Source organism: Etheostoma cragini, chromosome 19 (genome assembly GCF_013103735.1).
Source record: "Etheostoma cragini isolate CJK2018 chromosome 19, CSU_Ecrag_1.0, whole genome shotgun sequence".
In the NCBI taxonomy this organism is placed as follows: Eukaryota; Metazoa; Chordata; class Actinopteri; order Perciformes; family Percidae; genus Etheostoma; species Etheostoma cragini.
In genome coordinates this window covers 15989518-16006064 of record NC_048425.1, presented here as the reverse complement: position 1 = coordinate 16006064, position 16547 = coordinate 15989518, and the positions used below count along the sequence as shown (strand labels likewise).

The 16547-nt window shown below is 39.6% G+C and overlaps 2 protein-coding genes and 1 long non-coding RNA gene across 4 annotated transcripts; 2 read left to right on the top strand and 1 right to left on the bottom strand.

Annotated features, from left to right (window-relative positions):
* Positions 1-359: 359 nt before the first annotated feature.
* si:ch73-335l21.2 lies at positions 360-6253 on the bottom strand. 2 transcript variants are annotated; one of them, XM_034856968.1, is made up of 2 exons: positions 5764-6253; positions 360-1609 (listed from the first exon to the last, which is right to left on the bottom strand). In XM_034856968.1, exon 2 carries the CDS (start codon positions 1518-1520, stop codon positions 876-878), a length of 645 nt encoding a protein of 214 aa, XP_034712859.1. In that variant the 5' UTR covers positions 1521-1609; positions 5764-6253; the 3' UTR covers positions 360-875. The 2 variants fall into 2 exon arrangements, with proteins under 2 accessions (XP_034712859.1, XP_034712860.1); XM_034856969.1 differs by lacking the exon at positions 5764-6253 and having other exon boundaries at positions 360-804; positions 864-2104.
* Positions 6254-7776: 1523 nt separating this feature from the next.
* si:ch73-335l21.4 (RING finger protein 227) lies at positions 7777-9132 on the top strand. Its single transcript, XM_034856934.1, has 3 exons — positions 7777-8318; positions 8550-8650; positions 8966-9132. The coding sequence occupies exons 1-2, from the start codon at positions 7838-7840 to the stop codon at positions 8606-8608; spliced, it is 540 nt and encodes a 179-aa protein (XP_034712825.1). The 5' UTR covers positions 7777-7837; the 3' UTR covers positions 8609-8650; positions 8966-9132.
* Positions 9133-9697: 565 nt separating this feature from the next.
* LOC117934919 lies at positions 9698-10494 on the top strand. The gene is made up of 3 exons (XR_004654620.1): positions 9698-9786; positions 9935-9996; positions 10413-10494. It is a non-coding gene; the product is annotated as an uncharacterized LOC117934919 (long non-coding RNA).
* Positions 10495-16547: the final 6053 nt, after the last annotated feature.

Sequence of the window (16547 nt, the reverse complement as noted above, 5' to 3'; positions counted from 1 at the left end):
GACAAATATAGCCTCGTTTTGTGTTGTTCTATTGTTTTATTTAAATGGATTTTTCTTTCATGATTCTAGATTATTAAATTGAACCTTAAACCAGACATACTGTATTACCGAGGTGGAAAAATTAAACAATTGTGACAAAAATACTATTATCAAATATATTCAGTGCCTTGCTTTGTATTTAATGCATTTATTAAAAGTAAAATAAAGTACTATAAAGTATTATTTTTCTGTCAAACTGTGACCAAAAATGATTTGCCTCTTTGCCCCTACAGCCCCAAAGCAGATTTTCTGTATCACATACGTTTGAAACGCTGGTGTTTGCAATACATAAAAAAAGGGGCAAAAGAATGTAATGAATCCACAGTTGTGCACACTTTTATTAACCCATGCCAAGTTTTGGTGATTTTTTAAATGTACACACCAGACATAGTATAAATATGTTATGCAAGGTATATTTAATAAATGTATGCATTGGCATCAGGACAGCCATCAGCCAATGACATTATTCAACAAGCAGACAGAAAACTTTATAAATCCTTTAGTTTTAATCACTTTTTCATTCACAGTAATTTCAGATCTACATTTCCAAATAAACCACTAGAGGGAACTCTTCATCTGTATATCATCAAGAGCAACACATATACAGAGTAAGGCTTGGTGTAAGTGTTGGTATTCTATAAATAACAGTCAGATTTTAGTTGGTCCCATAACTACAGGTTAAATAGCAAACACATTGGTCAAAGAATATCTTTAAAATATTAAAATATAGATTCAAAAAACACATGTGTTTTATATTCTCTAAAATTTCATGTGACAACCTAATTTTTCATGACTATTTCAATATCTGCTATATAAAGGAGAATTCCTTTTTCCTATCAAAGTTTCCTATTAAAGAAATGTGGCCCAAACATCACCCCCATCACGCAGGTGATCACAAATAGCACCCAGAATGTAACAGCCAGCAGTTGCACACATAACAGGGTATTCTTGCTCTGCTCTATGACTTCTTCTTCACCCACCACACCTGGAGCCGTGCCATACGGCCTGCCCGGGTGCATCTGCTGCACTCGCAGGCTGAGTGTGGGCAGGATGATGTAGCGGGTGTCTCTGCTGTCGCCCTCCACAGAGAGCACCACTCTCTGGTTGACAGCGGCTAGGCGTGTTGCCTTGGTCACAGGCAGGCGGAAGCCCACATGGGGTAGCCTGGCCAGGATGCGGGAGTTGCAGGGTAAGGAGAGGGCATCCCCAGTCTCCAGGGGGGTAAGGTGGCGGCAGAGGGGGCAGGGGATAGCTGATGGGCTGCGGAGGTTGGGGGGCTTGCAGGGGCAGAGCTGGATCCTCTGGAGGCACTCGGTGCAGAAAACATGGAGACACTGCAGCATACGTGGCCGTTTGTTGTACTGGTTGTACTCCTGGTAGCAGATGGGACACTCCACATCCATGGGTTCCCCAGGGGTGGTGTTGAGGCTGGGTGTTGCAGCAGCTGGATCATCCTGCTGGGTAGCTGGGACAACATCCATGGTGGGAGGGAGGGTGAGTGCACAGAGCTGGCTTGGGTGATCAGTGATGGCAAGACGCAACTTTTAGATGAATCAGAAGATCGTAAAATCTGTAAGGAAATAACAACTTCAGCTAAGATTAAGAGAACCCCAGAGGATTAAGTGGCTTTAAATGCCGGGATTTGCTCTCCCTGGGATGCAGGTTTGTTTCTTCTAAGTTTTATGAACAGATTCCACAGCCCATGAGTCATAGCATTCATCCATTTAACCACTCAGCCTTCCACCATCTAACAATCCACCCCCCAACCACTCACATTCACCCTGAGTCCATAGTGTGTGCTGGCCTGCGCACTCAGAGCATTTCCAGGAAGCTATGGTATAAAAAACAAGCAAAAGCAACAGTTGTGGAAAGTAATAAGTCACAGTAATAGTACTTTCTGCATGTTTGTGAGCACGTCCACTTCTGCACTCAGATGTGTTTTAGTTGAGTCATTTAGAGAGCCACTCCACTGATTTTGCTGAGGAACATTCTGTCCGTGAAAACAGTTGTCTTCGGTAGCTCTTTCTAATGTAAGAGAAAATAACCTTGATGAGGATGTACTATGGGTTATCTAAGCTTATGACTTAGAAGATTTATAAGAAGAAAGTTATATTTCTTATTGTCTTCCCCCTCTCAGAGCTGACACTATTGGGTCTATCCCTTTGCGCATGCGTGAATATTTTCTTTCCCACCCTTGCACGGGCCTCAACTACGTCCACAGCGACTGCTTATAACAAGAGCAGACCTATTGTTCGTCCCCCAGTTTATTTTTCAGCGATAACAAAATGAAGACTACTTCCAGCAGTGTTCGCCTCTGCCCCGGCTGCCAAACCGGTTACATCCTGCTGGAGGACCTCCACCCTTGCTGCGAGTCTAAAGAGCTAAAACGGCGGGCGTACGCATACGTCGCCAAATACATTTCAAAGTTTCTGCTATGAAGACGAGACATGTGTAACTCAAACATCTCACATTTACTAAAAAAAAGTACAGTAAAAGACCGTGTAAAACATTTCGGACAATCCAGTCAACCTGTCCACATATACAGTATGTATATATATATATATATATATATATATATATATATATATATATATATATATATATATATATATATATATATATATATATATATATATATATATATATATAAGCTGTAATGTTATTTCATTAAAAAGTGGCTGAAAGTGGCTGCTGTTTCAATCCTTTGGGCTCACACACACACAAACACACATGGTGGATGAAAGAAAAAAATGGAGATGAGACGTAGTACAGAATGACTGAGGACAGCTTCGCTTGTTATTGTAAGTGCAATGATAAATTAAAGTCCAATAAGTACTTTATCAAGCTGTTTGATTGCGTGTCCCAGGCCAGGTTAAGAAATTAACTGACAGTGTAAAGATCAACAAGCCACTGACACATATGCTCAAATTTGATTCATCAAATAAATTTTTTTTTTTTGTCTTAAATCCACCAGCCATTTTCATATTATACCAACATTTGCAGCATCCTGAGCCTTTTTGGTAAGGTTACTAGAAAAACTAAGCCAAGAGTAATTTTATTCACCCTAAAATAAGTTATAATTATTTAACTTATACACTTATAGAAACGATAACGCAACTTTTATTGCAATTTTTTTACAAAAGCTCTTGCAAAATCAGGTATTTTGGGAAAAAATCCTAAAGAGAGTGCTAAGTGGGCAAAACCTATGCAAAATAGAACGATTGTTACCAATTGTAACTCCAGATTTAATGATCATAGAAGTATCCTACTAAGATTCGGGCCACCCAGGGACGGACTGGGGATACAAAACTGCCCTGGATTTTCTCTCAAATAGGCCCAATATCCGGAAATCAGCCCCTAGCCGTGCACGACAGACACTAGCCAGGATGTTCTGATACTATGCCACAATACTGTAGCCTATCAGACAAGGTATTCACAGCAAGTACCTCAAAACCAATAATGATAATTGTGGTTGTTTAATAATGACGCCTCAGCCGTCAAATAACAACAAATAAAGGTACAATTCCATTACATCTGCATTGAAAATAAAAAACAAATCATGAAATGTCGCTGGCTACAGAAACACCAAATTACACTAACTTGTAATTATAAAACAGTACAGATTATTACTGACAACACTTTTAGAGATAAAGTAGGCTACTTGCTGTACATGGGGATTAGATATTGTATACCAAAACTATACTGAGTGTTAGTTACTACCCTGTCATCTTTTGTGCTGCAACTATCTTCCACCTGATTAAAAACAAATGATTTAAAGATAGGCTATTATTAAGGACATAATTTGTTGCTTTATGTTAAAAAAATAGCATTAAATAACCTATAATACAATTTTTCAATGTCATATTACACTTGTGAGTCATTTTAAGGCTGTAAAATTATGAAAATGACCAGGCTCTGTCAATTGCGTCTGTAAAGCTTTCACAAACAACCACCAGGTCTTTGCCAGTTCCGCAATAGTAAACGCAAATATGAAAGTCAAGGAGAAACTGCACTCTGATGGAAAACAGAGAGTGCAAGCTAGGATCTTTTGGTCAAGCTTTTGGTTACATTTGGTGACTTATTTACCTCCCTTCCTAGTGTGTGGGCACGTTTAGAGTGGTACCAATGCATGCCTGATGTTTTCCCTTTTAATTCAATACCAGTCTTCATCCTAGCAACACAAGTGTGCTCACTGAAACCTCTTATATATACAAGCAGGTGAAATCACAGTCTACCCTCAATTCCTTTAATGCGTTTATTGTTTCGAATTAACCTAACAGAAATTATTAAACAAGTTAAGTTTGAGAGTACAAAATGATCATTTTTATAATCATGATGCACACCCATGTTGATAGCTGACTATGTAATTCTCTAAGATTAAAGGATATGAGATAATCTCATATATCTCTCATTTATCTCATTAGTGTGCTGCTCCTGGCATTTACCAGTACCTCTTGCTGATGTGAAAATAACTCTGCTGTCTCTACTGTTCTTCCTCATTTTTTATTTTATTATTTGTATTTGTTTTTACACGTAGCATATGTGATCGTATTAGTGCCCCCTGCTGTTGGCAGTTAATATCACTTTATTAGACTTTTTTGTGCCATCAGTTGGACGTCAGTTCTGGACTTTTCCCGAACACACAGATTGTCAGTCCGTTCCTGGGGCCACCTACTCCAATTACATCGCCTGCCAAAAAAGATGGTGGGAGACGATCAACAGTTCTACTTATGTTATATACAGTATCTATATTGTAATCAGACGTAGCTAAGGCCCGTGCTGGATGCAAGGACGGGAAAGAAAATCTTGATGAATGATAATCCCAATACCGTAAATTCTTAGAGGGCTACGCCTATACTCAAAGAATCTGGAGTTACAATTTGTAACTATTGTTTGTGTTACAAACTGACAGCATGGAGTTTGAAAAATGTGAGCACTTGCAAAGAGGGCCTGACAAAACACTAGCAACTATTGAGTTGAATCATGGGATACGTGGGATCCAATGCTTCGGTACCGTGACCTAATCCTGAGACTAAAAGTATATCTCACTTTCTACTGTTTAGATTTTGACCATCTTCATGGCTTCATGTAGCCTAATTGCAATACTAAGTATTTGGAGTAGTGGCCCTTTAACACTAATAATAAATGTAAACTGCTGAGCCTGGCGGCCAAATATATATATATATATTCTGGCTAAGAGTTAGATGAAAGGATCAATACCCCTCTGTTCAATATAAAGCTATAGCCAGCAGCTGGTTAGCTTAGTTTAGTATAATGACTAGAAACAAGGGGAAAGCTAGCCTGGCTCTTTGCTTTGATTTGCTTTGCATTTGATTTGCTTTGCTTTACAGATACTTTTTTGCTCATATGGGACAACTACATGGCAACCCAAGTACATGGGGGCATTGCTGCTTAGCAGATGAGGTCTCCTTTGAGTTGGTCCATGGTAACACACAAACCTTTTCTTCCATAAGTCTACTACACATTCATAAAAACCAAGCAAAAACAGGGGTTCAAATAAAATGTACACCAACAATAAAAATGTTGCACACCTCCAAAGTCCCAACATTGACATACAAGTTGTGATAGGGAAATGTTAAAGCCAGCACTGGATAATGAGCCCACTTTTGTCAAAGTAGTCCATCAGGTTCAGTGAGAATAGCTTGAGAGAAACTGGCAGTGATCCATCTTTACACCTAAGAAACAGATAAGAGAGCCACTTACCCACTGCACACTCCTTTGATCAGAGCACACTTTCATGCCGGTCACTGACTCCAGTACTTCCCCTTCTCACAGTTCATACTTCTTCTCATGTTGGTGCAGGTCTCATCCTGGCAGAGAGTCTTCCTCCCTCTGTGTTTGCATTTCAAGTTTCTATCTTAATATCCTGTATCTTCGTGGCTGAAGCTTGGCTTACTGGCAACCTGCTGTTTTCGCTCTGTCTCACCAGATTTTACTCGTCTTGTTAATCTCTGTCTAGTCCCCCTTGAGACATCTCTATGGTGTGCTCAGCAGTAATTGAACCCTTGGTACTAGAACACACAAGACAGAAAATGACAGATTTGTAGTCTACCTCCACTACTCGCATATTACCGGTATGTTATTATGCTTTGACACAGTCAGCATATAGGAAATTTAAAATAGCGGTGTGTGGATCAAGGTGTAACAACCTTCCATTGTTCTAGATTAAAAGTCAGTTGTTTAAGTTGATACTGTTAAAAAAACAAAAAAACATTTGTTTTACATACTTAAAAAATCATCTCACATTTTATTGGATGTCAATTAGTTTAATTAATTATCTGTTACACCTATCCCAAATTTACTGATTTACATAACTAGCTTGTCCTATACAGACATGCTTGGTGCCTACTAAGCTATTTTCAGTGTCACACCCATTTTGTGAACAAAACAGTTATCAAATTTACTTTTCCTAAGACATGTGGGGGATACTTGGTGAAAGGAATGTGCTTAGTTTGAGTTCCTCTGTGGGGACTTTACTCTAATGCTGTGAAAACTTTGTGACAGATATTTAATTCTTTAGCAAGACCCTACTAAGAAGAATAGACCAGACACAGGAATGTTCCTATGTGGGTTGAGAAAGTTTTAAATTTACCAGACTTAACAACATATTTTTAACTTTGTCAATTGCTCCTGAAAAGATGACATATGGCAGTTATCACCACAACAGTGATTCACATCTCACACTCATCTGACTTTATTTTTCTAAAGGTTTACGTTTACATTTGGTTGAGAAAGAAATGGAGTATGGAGCTAACGATAGGCCTATATCACTCATTGCACTGCATTTAATCCAAGTATAAGTCCAGCAAAAACAACCTTTCACTTGGAAGTACCGACCGAACTCATATTTTGACAATAAGAAAACAAATATCTTGTTATAGCATAACAATAGAAAGAATTGTCAACTACATAACTTTTTTTTTTTAAATCACATAGATAATCCTGCTAAAAGGGTCACGTAAATAATTTCTTTGGAACTGGAGACATTTCCCTTTTAATATTCTAAGTTTTTGGGAAATGTTTTCTTTTACTTCAGGTAAAAACAAAAAGCACATTTACAGTAAGTTCAATGCTGAAGGAAAAAACGGGAAGGTTAACAATAAGACAATTGGAACACACACACAAACACACACACACACACACACACACACACAAATACACAGACACACATACACAGACTCACACAAAACTTTTGATTGTTGGCCAAGAGTTTGGCGGAAATCACCATGAAAGGAATGCATGTGTCGTGTTGTTTGGGGATTACCATGGGGAGAAAGAGAATTGCTCACATCACATCACACACACCCTGGAGTGAGTGGGCGAGGAAGGGCTTACTTCTGAAACAAGTTCAAGTTAGATTACGTAGGAGGAATCTTGGAAAGCCTTCACAGTTTTCAATTTAAAAACAATGTTGGGCCTAAATGAGGCATCTAAAAGCAAACACTCAATCTCATTAAATAGACCTAAATAATCAAGGGAATTATTGTCTTGCATCAGTGTGCACCTGGGCTGTGATTTTGTCCTGTAGGTAACTTTAAGTTGGAAAACACAGCTTTTTGTCCCATACCATACACAAAATAGGCATACACATGAAGTTTCTGGTTTCATTACATCACTAGTTTAATAGCTTGATGACTCATGGCCTTTGCTTTTTTTGGCTCAAATCCACTACACAGTCTGCCCTCCTCTTCCTCCCACACACTTCCCCACACCCTGTTATAAGTATGGACATCTCACCTCTTACGTTATTCAAACCAAGCCCGATTCAGAAAGCAGGATGCACACAGATTATGAGTGCGGAATTTGTTACCGGACCTACAATGCAGGACGGCGGTGTCCCCGGGAGCTCCACTGCAAACACAGCTTCTGTGAGAGCTGCCTGCTGGTGCTTTTACGACCCCTGGGGCCCGATGAGGCACGTCTGGGCGCTGACAGATCCATCGTCTGCCCGCTGTGTCGACAAACTACATCCATCTCCGGAGCGGCGAAGATAAGAGCCGAGCTGAGGGTGGATGAATTCGTCCTTGAGCGGCTGCTAGCCTCGGGAGTCCTCTACCAAGGAGAGGAGGACGACCCTGAGGAAGAGGAGTGTCGCATTCAAGACGGGTGTGACGACACCGAGGAGCCGATGCTTCCCGAAACTCCTGCCGAAGATAACGACTTCTCCACCGGCTCCAGAGGTGGGAGTCTCCGGCGGTCTTGTCGGAAAGTTTGGCGGTTGATTAGCGGGAAGAGGTCACAGCGGAGGGGCAGAGAAAGTAAGTAGCCAGACGGATTTTGGCTGAAATAATTTTTCAGTTTGTAATGTTGTTAAGTAAACAGCCTAATGTGAGAGGGACAACACATTAGGGAGTTTTTTAAAATAACTGTTTGAAATAGGGTTTTTGTTGGTAAAAAGTAAAGGCTACTCAGATCCTTAAGGCTTTATAATAAAAATAGTGATAAATATTATAAATATTGTTCTAATGTGTCCTTTTTTCCTTTACCAGACAGTATTACCAATGATGACATGAGGAACCTCGCTATGATGTCCTGCTACATGTTTTAAGGGGCCACAACTTCAGATACCCTGGATAATGTGAATGACTATATTAGCAGCAGTGGAAAAACGCCATATGTTATTTGGGCGGCTGTGGATCAGTGGCCTCAGTGGTCGCCTCCCAATCGAAAGGTTGGGGTTCGATCCCTGGCCCTGCAGTCGACATTGACACTGAACCCCAAGTTGCTCCCGATGCTGCACGTCTAAGTGTAGAGAAATGAGATTCAGTCTAAATGTGTGGGAGTGTTGATGAACAGGTGGCACCTTGTAAGGCAGCCTCGGCCACAGTGTGTATGGTTCCTGTACTATGTGAACGCTCTTTAGTTTACTAGTTGAGACTAGAACAGCGCTATATAAGATCAGTCCATTTATTTTCAATGATTCTCCCTCGCAACTATGAACTATGATGATGATGATGAAATCTTGATGGCAAGATATACACATATATCATATATTATCAATGATTTAATCTTGCTTTTCAGAAGAGATTGCTTATTTAAAAGATTACCACTATAGCTGTTGCACTCAAATGAGAAAAAAAATGTAAAACTTGTGAATTCCAACTGAGTGTCCATTTTTAAGCCTATGTATGCACTAATTTATATGACAGTTAATTTTAATTTATTTTATTTTGAAATATTGTTACATATTTAAGGACAAATAAATAAGTTCTGATTTCAACTTATTGTGCAGCTTTTTATGGGGAGTATGAGTGAGTCAGTGTGTGCATTTAAACAAAATCTAAACAAGGGCCTAGCCTTGGCCTGTGTTCGTTTAAAAATACCGTTATAATAACACATCTCATAAAGTCTGTAGGCCTAAGCAGACTTGACAAAGTAAAGCAGACTTCAAGGAGGAGTCAAAAGTGGTAGAGAAAGATGATAATCGTAAACTGAGGGAAAGAGATAGAATATTTAAGAGATGGAATGTTTTAGGAAATGGGCCAAAATGGGAAACTAGCCTTCACAGACTGTTCTAGTAAGAGGGTTAATTGTGCCCAGGTGAACAGCATTGCAACCAATCGGACTCACAACCAGCAGCAGATTATCAATGCTCAATGAATCACCTGTTTGTAAGTAAGACACAAGGATTGTCAAAACTACATTTTTAAAAGGTATTTTTGACAATCATTCAAACCCTGGGAGAAAGCTGTTCATCATGTCAGGAAATTCAGCTCTCTACTCAAGGTAAATATCAAGTATACAGGCTTTTCATACATGTAATCATAACATTTGAAAAGAGTAGGTGGTTATTTTTGTTTGACAGCTTTAAGATTTAAATACAGTATATTACAAAAATACTCCTGAGTATTCGTTTTTTTTTTCTTGTCTGCAGACCCTTGTTTGTCTATGCAGCTGTCATGTCAATTATCATGTGTTCAGATGCTGCTATGAGAGGTGAGCACAAACGGGCCACTATCTGCAAGGCCAATTTTAGTATCTGCAGTTTCTGAGCTAATGCTCATGTTCAGGGCTCTCTGAAAAAAACGTCACGAGGCATGTGTTGGCTGATTAAGTTAGGTGGAGCTAGGATTAAGCTTTCTCTTGGCAATTTGACAAACATGTAGAGTGATAAGGATTTTATTTTTGTAGAGAGATTTATATCAACTTATGTAAACAAATTTAGAAAAGGTATTTGATCTTTGGTCATAGGGATTTCAGGTTATTTATTAATTGAACTAAAATGAGGATATATAGGCGTACTGTATATAATGAAAATACAATATTAAAATGTTACATATATGTACCTGTATAACAGCATTAGAAAGAAAACATTTTTTCTTATGGCCCCATTTTTTCCCCCCCACCTTCAGCCAGTCCAAAAACAACCCAAGTGGACAATGGAGTGAAGCACATTGTCCTGAGACGACTGTATAATCCATACAGTCAACATCCTTTGTTTACTAGTCTGCCATTAACCAAAACTGGACTCCAAACTGGGATGAATGTTGAAACTGATACCAGAGGGAATGATAGAGAGGCCTTGTCAATCATTGACCATCAAACAACCCCTCTACGGTTTACAGAAAGTAGCTTCAGTTACAATCAGTACAGCCCAAAAAAGTCCCAAGCAGAAACAACTAGGGCTTCGGTACAGAGGCCAGCACGCAGCTCCCAACCTCTCTCTAGAAATTCTTATAATTCCTACCCAGTGATCGTTAGGAAAGCACCTCACAAAGAAGCTGACAGTCCCTTTCATCAGAGCTCCAGTCTTCGACAAGTTTGGGACCCTAAAGATGCTCAGAAATTCTACATCAAAGAAACGGTTCCCAGAAATGAATCTCCTTCTCTTTTTTCACCTCAGACTGGTAGATATTGGAGTACTTCACTGCCAACTTCAAGAGGGCATTACAGCAGCTTTACAGTGACAAATGAGCTTCCTGTGGCTGGGGCGCACAGTACATCTACTGGCATTCAATCAAGCAAATTTTTGGCTCCAAAAGCCAAACTACTCCTCGTTCATCCTCGATCAGCATCAGCTTAGACGCCTCTGCTATTAAAAGCATCACCAGGCCAGAAAAACGGACATCATCCATCACAGATTTTTCCCAGGGGTTTCACTTGGTGAGCAGCAGTGAGACACCAAGACACAAAAAGGTCAAGTCATATCTGCTAAAGGGCTCCCAGACCTCTTTTGGTGGACATGAGACAGTTCATGCAGTCACTGGTGATGGATCCAGTGCTTTTCCCACGACACATAAGCAAAGGGCCTCTGTTTCACAAATTTACAGCAGGGTTTCTTCAAATATTAAACAATCAGAAAGAAAAGACCCAACAAAGAAAGTACAGCATCTCTCTGAAAATTCAAATCCCCTAATCAACTCTAAACAATACACCTTTGACAAAAGAAAGGACTTTAAAAGCACAAATAGGCTTATATACCCCTCTTTGTCACCAAAGTTTAGCTTTGGCCAGAGAGAAAAAAGTTCATCTACACCAGCAGGAATTGAGAGGACAACCACAAATAATTCCTCAGATATCATTCCAACAAAAACTTGGCCTTCTGCAAGAACGTTCACATCAGGGTTTGAGGAAGCCCAGCCTCTGCTACCTGAAAGCAATGCCGGTGTGGACAGCAACCCAGATCACAGACAGTTTAAAATCTACAAAAGAATATATGGTCTCCAAGGATTTGGCACTCGACCACTCGAGGGAGCCAAAACTTTATTTATTGAGCCAGGCATGTTTGCCAGAGTCCAGCAGGGTTTTGAAGGTTTTAAACATAGAGGCTCACAGACCCGGCAACTGAAAAGCAGCCATTCCACAATGAGCAGAAATGAGCTAAGAAGTGAACACCTTAAACCACTTTTAACAACAGCAGTAAGCACTGAATCGGTCACCAGATTTACACCTGTAAAATACAGAAGTAACTTCTTAGGCTTTGGCCCTGTTCAAAACAGCATCACTAAATACAATGCACACAAAAAATCCAGGATCACCAAGTCCCAGAATTTCCTCAGCTATTCTCAGATCAGCAGGGAAACACAAAATTGAATCCAGCCCAAAATCTGAACTAAGAACACTCAACAGAACCAAATCTGTTGCAAAGGAAGCTAGGATGCTCAACAGTTCTACCAGCCGCATTGTGAGAGGCAAAAAACTCAATGAATATATTCTCACCAAAGACACTGGAAATGCAGCCATGTTCAGGCTGCTTAAGAGGCCTGCCAGGGTCATAGATATTACGTACACTGATATTCTTGGCAGTGGCTTGTTCAGTGGTGTCAAAGCTACAACCCAGAAACCAATCACACCAGCTGATAAGGACTACTTGACAGCTACAACCAAGCAAAAGGAAGGGGCAGGTCATTGGACCTTAATCTCTGAGGATACTGTGCTCAGTAGCGGCAACACGAGCAGAGGTCCTGCAGCACATGTTAAAGATGAGGTAGATTTCAGTAATGTTGAGGAAAACAAGTTGGGTGTCAGAAGGGAAAATGTCATGAAAACATCACATTTTTTTCTGGATAAGGAAGGAAGTGGAAGTGGGGCTTTTGACATGTCTACTGATACCAGTCAGGGGCGAGGATTCACTGGAACTAGATTATCTACAAATAATATCTCCTTCAAGTCGATGAATCTGTCCCAACCTGAGAAATGAGAGATACTTGTTGAATGGCCCAATAAAAGTGGGAAAAGTGCTTTTCATTTTGTTCATGTGCAAACAGTGGCTGTTAGAAATGATTTAGCAAAATGACTAAATTAATGGAGTTTTTCGTTTTTAATCCTTTTATTGTCTTCCTGCCAAAATTGAAAATTAACACTTTTGTTGCTTTTTATAATTTTTGTTTTTTTTAATTTTCTGATGTTTTTGTCCCTTTTTCTGTCATCATTTTTTAGGCTTTTTTGCAATGTTCTTCACTTTTTTTATGTTTTCAACACTACATAACACTGACTTATTAACTTAAGTTTTACAGTTATTTTTGGAATCTATGCTCAATAAACCATTTATAGGAAGTTATACCTAATGTTTGAGTTAGAAAAGCAGAAATAAGAAATTTGGATTAAAATTAAAATGCTGAAGGATAATCACAAACTAGAACAAGTCTTTATAAGATAATTTTTACTCAATACTATTTCAAAACCACTTAAATTCTTTTTCATCAAATGCTATAGAATTGAAGAAGACTCCACAGAATGAATGAAAGTAGAGATTTGTACTTGCCAAAGAGCATTGTGTGGAATTCATCATGTTATTTTGGGTAATTACAATTGGGTAGTTAAAAAATACATTGATATAGGAAAATGGGTCCATATGACCCAAGGACAACATGAGGGTAATTACATTTCACCCGTTTCTACTATAAGAAAAATCGTAGTGTTTGGGAACACATTTGATAATTATCCAAATTTGTTTCAAAATCATAATGTTAATAAATAATAGTGAATCTTGGGTGTAATTTGTTTACAGGAATAGTTAACAGTAAGTAGTATGTAAATGGTAACTTTCTGGCGGCTGTACGGGTTTCCCGGCAACAGGTCCAAGCCCACAATTACATTATTAGTCGATTATTTGATGAAGAGACAATTAAATGGCAAATATGGGAACTGGTGCTTACTTATTAAATGTGAAAAGGTTCTGCTTTTATTTATCCCATATAATAGTAAACTCTATCTTTGAGTTGTGGGCTGTGTGTTGGACAACACAAGACCTTTCAAGAAATTGGCTTTTCAAATTTTTTTCAGATTGGTTTTCCCATTCCCAAATTCATTGTGGTAAAAGCCACTCATCTGGCAAGACAAGCACATGCTTACAAGAAATGCTGGAAATTATTTATAAATACCTTAAATCATGACCATTACAATAATAACCTCAAGTCTTCTCTCAAAGAAACCTTATGATGAGTGGAAAAATCGATACACGTCAAACATGGACTTCTGAGGATAACTTTTGTCTCAATTGGCAAATTGTTTTCATAATGTGTGAAGAAGGAAAGCAGATGTCATTCTTGAGACTTTTTTTCATAAAATAATTGTATTTTATATTGTGTTCCCATTCCTTGTGTCTTCATTCCCAGGCAGACAGTTGCTATTCAGTTGCTGACACAGATTTTCCACCTCCTGTTTTGAGCTTACAAGGAAGTTTTCAGCATGCTGGTCTCTGGGTTTACACGCTATGAGATGGAAAAAAAATCTTCCCCTTTGCTGGTAGGTCTACTTGTGACTATGCCAATCCAGTTATGAGTATACCAAGAGTGCTTGAAGAAAACAAGTAATTGAGTGGCCTGTTTGTGTGGGTTTGGGCCATAAAGGAAATGCTGTAATTGAATGTATTTGTTAGTTTCAATCTCTTATCTAAATTGTTATTGGCAACTGAATTGGCTATGAATCATAGTTCTCTGCATTAACAGCAAGAGCAGATGGCAGATTTTCCACTAGATGGCGGTACTCATCCACATTATGGATGAGTACCGCCACCTAGTGGAACCATATTATCCCAAGTGGAACCTCAACTATTGAATGGTGTTGTTCTCATGCTTTGGGCTACTACATAACTTTGAAGTGCAAGGAACTTAAATGGGATTAGATAAATTGTAGGATTATTGTTATGGATTTAGGTCTTTCTATACTTAAAAAAGCGTAAAATGAAGAGTAAAATTTATGTTTTTGCCTCCGCCCTTATCAATCAGCCAACCAAGCGTTAAGTCTCAAGGGCATTGGGTCCACACTAAGCCCACATCACAGCTCCAAACAGCTCCATTCACACCATCTGACCCCTTTTCCCAGGCAGTCAACACCACCTAAATACCAGTTCTACATTTGTCCTCAATCTACAAACTCAAAGGGGCCCCAAAGAGAAGAGAGGGTGGGCGGGTTTGAGGGATCTGTCAGTCAAAGTTAAACGCATTGTACATTGGATTAATGCCACTCTCCCAACACCACCACCATACCAATACCCGTGGAAAGTGGGACCTTTCACTTTCCCATAGAGGGGAGAGGTATTAAGGTGACATAATGTTTTGAGATTTCCTCATGCTAGCATGTCAAGGCGTTGCCCAGCCGGCTTCTTCAAAGTTGATCTCTTTCTGTGTTGCCTTTTGTGTATCTGAGTGTTTGTGCGTCTGGTTCACACACTCCCTTCCTTTCCAAGTGTGTGGGCTTGCCTATAATATTTCATGTGTGTGTGTGTTTATCACAGACGGTGTGGTGTTCTCTTGCAAAGCCCCCCCCCTCCCTTCCTACCGTGAGGGGAATTCTGTACCATGTGTCTGTGGTTTTCAGGGAGCTTTCAAGGAAAAAAAGCACAGAGGCCTCACAGTCCCCCAACTACCACCTCCTCCTCCTCCTCCGTCTTCCCTTTCTAGTTGTCCTCACTCACTCCATGTGGCATATTTTTCTCCGACCAGCAAGCAGCTACAGAGTGACAGAGCTAATTCCGCATGCAGCCTGTAATAGAGACAGATTCATAAGCAGGCAAACATTCTATTGAGAGAGAGAGAGAGAGCGAGAGAAAGAGGGTCAGTGGTGGTGGGGAGAAAGAAAGGGGAGGGAAAGACAGAGAAAGGCTTTTTGTTTGGCTAAGTACACTATGTGAAAGAGGGGGCGGTGAGGAAAAGAAAGCTGGAAATACATAAAAAAATGGTTGCGTCGGCTGTTGTATTTGTGGTTTAGATGACGTCACAGGCCACGCAGTGGATGGACCCAACCATAACTTGGTTTGACCAAGACTTTGTGTGTGTGTAAACTGACTTTATTGAGTCAGTGATTAACGTTGCACTGAAACCTATATTTTAGTACTATGGAGGGGTGGGATTGGGAGGATTAGCAGAGGCAGTTTGGAGTGTATTGACTCTAATCCAGATCTTTATTTGCTCAGCCAACATACAGTAGGTTTACCTAAGCTAAAACACCTGTACTATTACTTATATTGTTTATAAGTGATCAATAATTTCTCAATCACTATACACGTTCTGTATCCTAACTCACGTCCAACCTCTGGAATATACTTGAAAAAGTGTGAATGATGGGAAGGAAATAATTAATGAGCATGGAATAGTGCCTAAATATACATTCCCACATCTACTATGAGAGCCAAAGCTATTTCCGTGTCCTATCCAGCATGTTTCCTGTGGTATTCGCCGTGAAGGAAGTCATAAAGACAGGAAGACTTCCTGTATTGTTGCCAATTTGTAGCGGTACGGACTGTGCATGCTTTGTTAGGCTGGGGACCAATGGGGAAACACCATAAAAATAGCACTCTGTGCCCTATCAAAGAGGCCAAGACATCCATCTGAGCGCATATTTATATCACTCCTTCATACTAGTTCTGTTCACAGGCTCAAGACATGTTCACTGGGCTGAGCAGTCATTTAAAAAAAAAAAACGTTAAAAATACACCTCGACAAACACAAGTGTTATCGATGTAGTCTACATAATCTTACTTTCGGCATGTTTTGCACATCACTGCATCTTATGCAATACAGTGTATGCTCAATAACTTAGGTTCA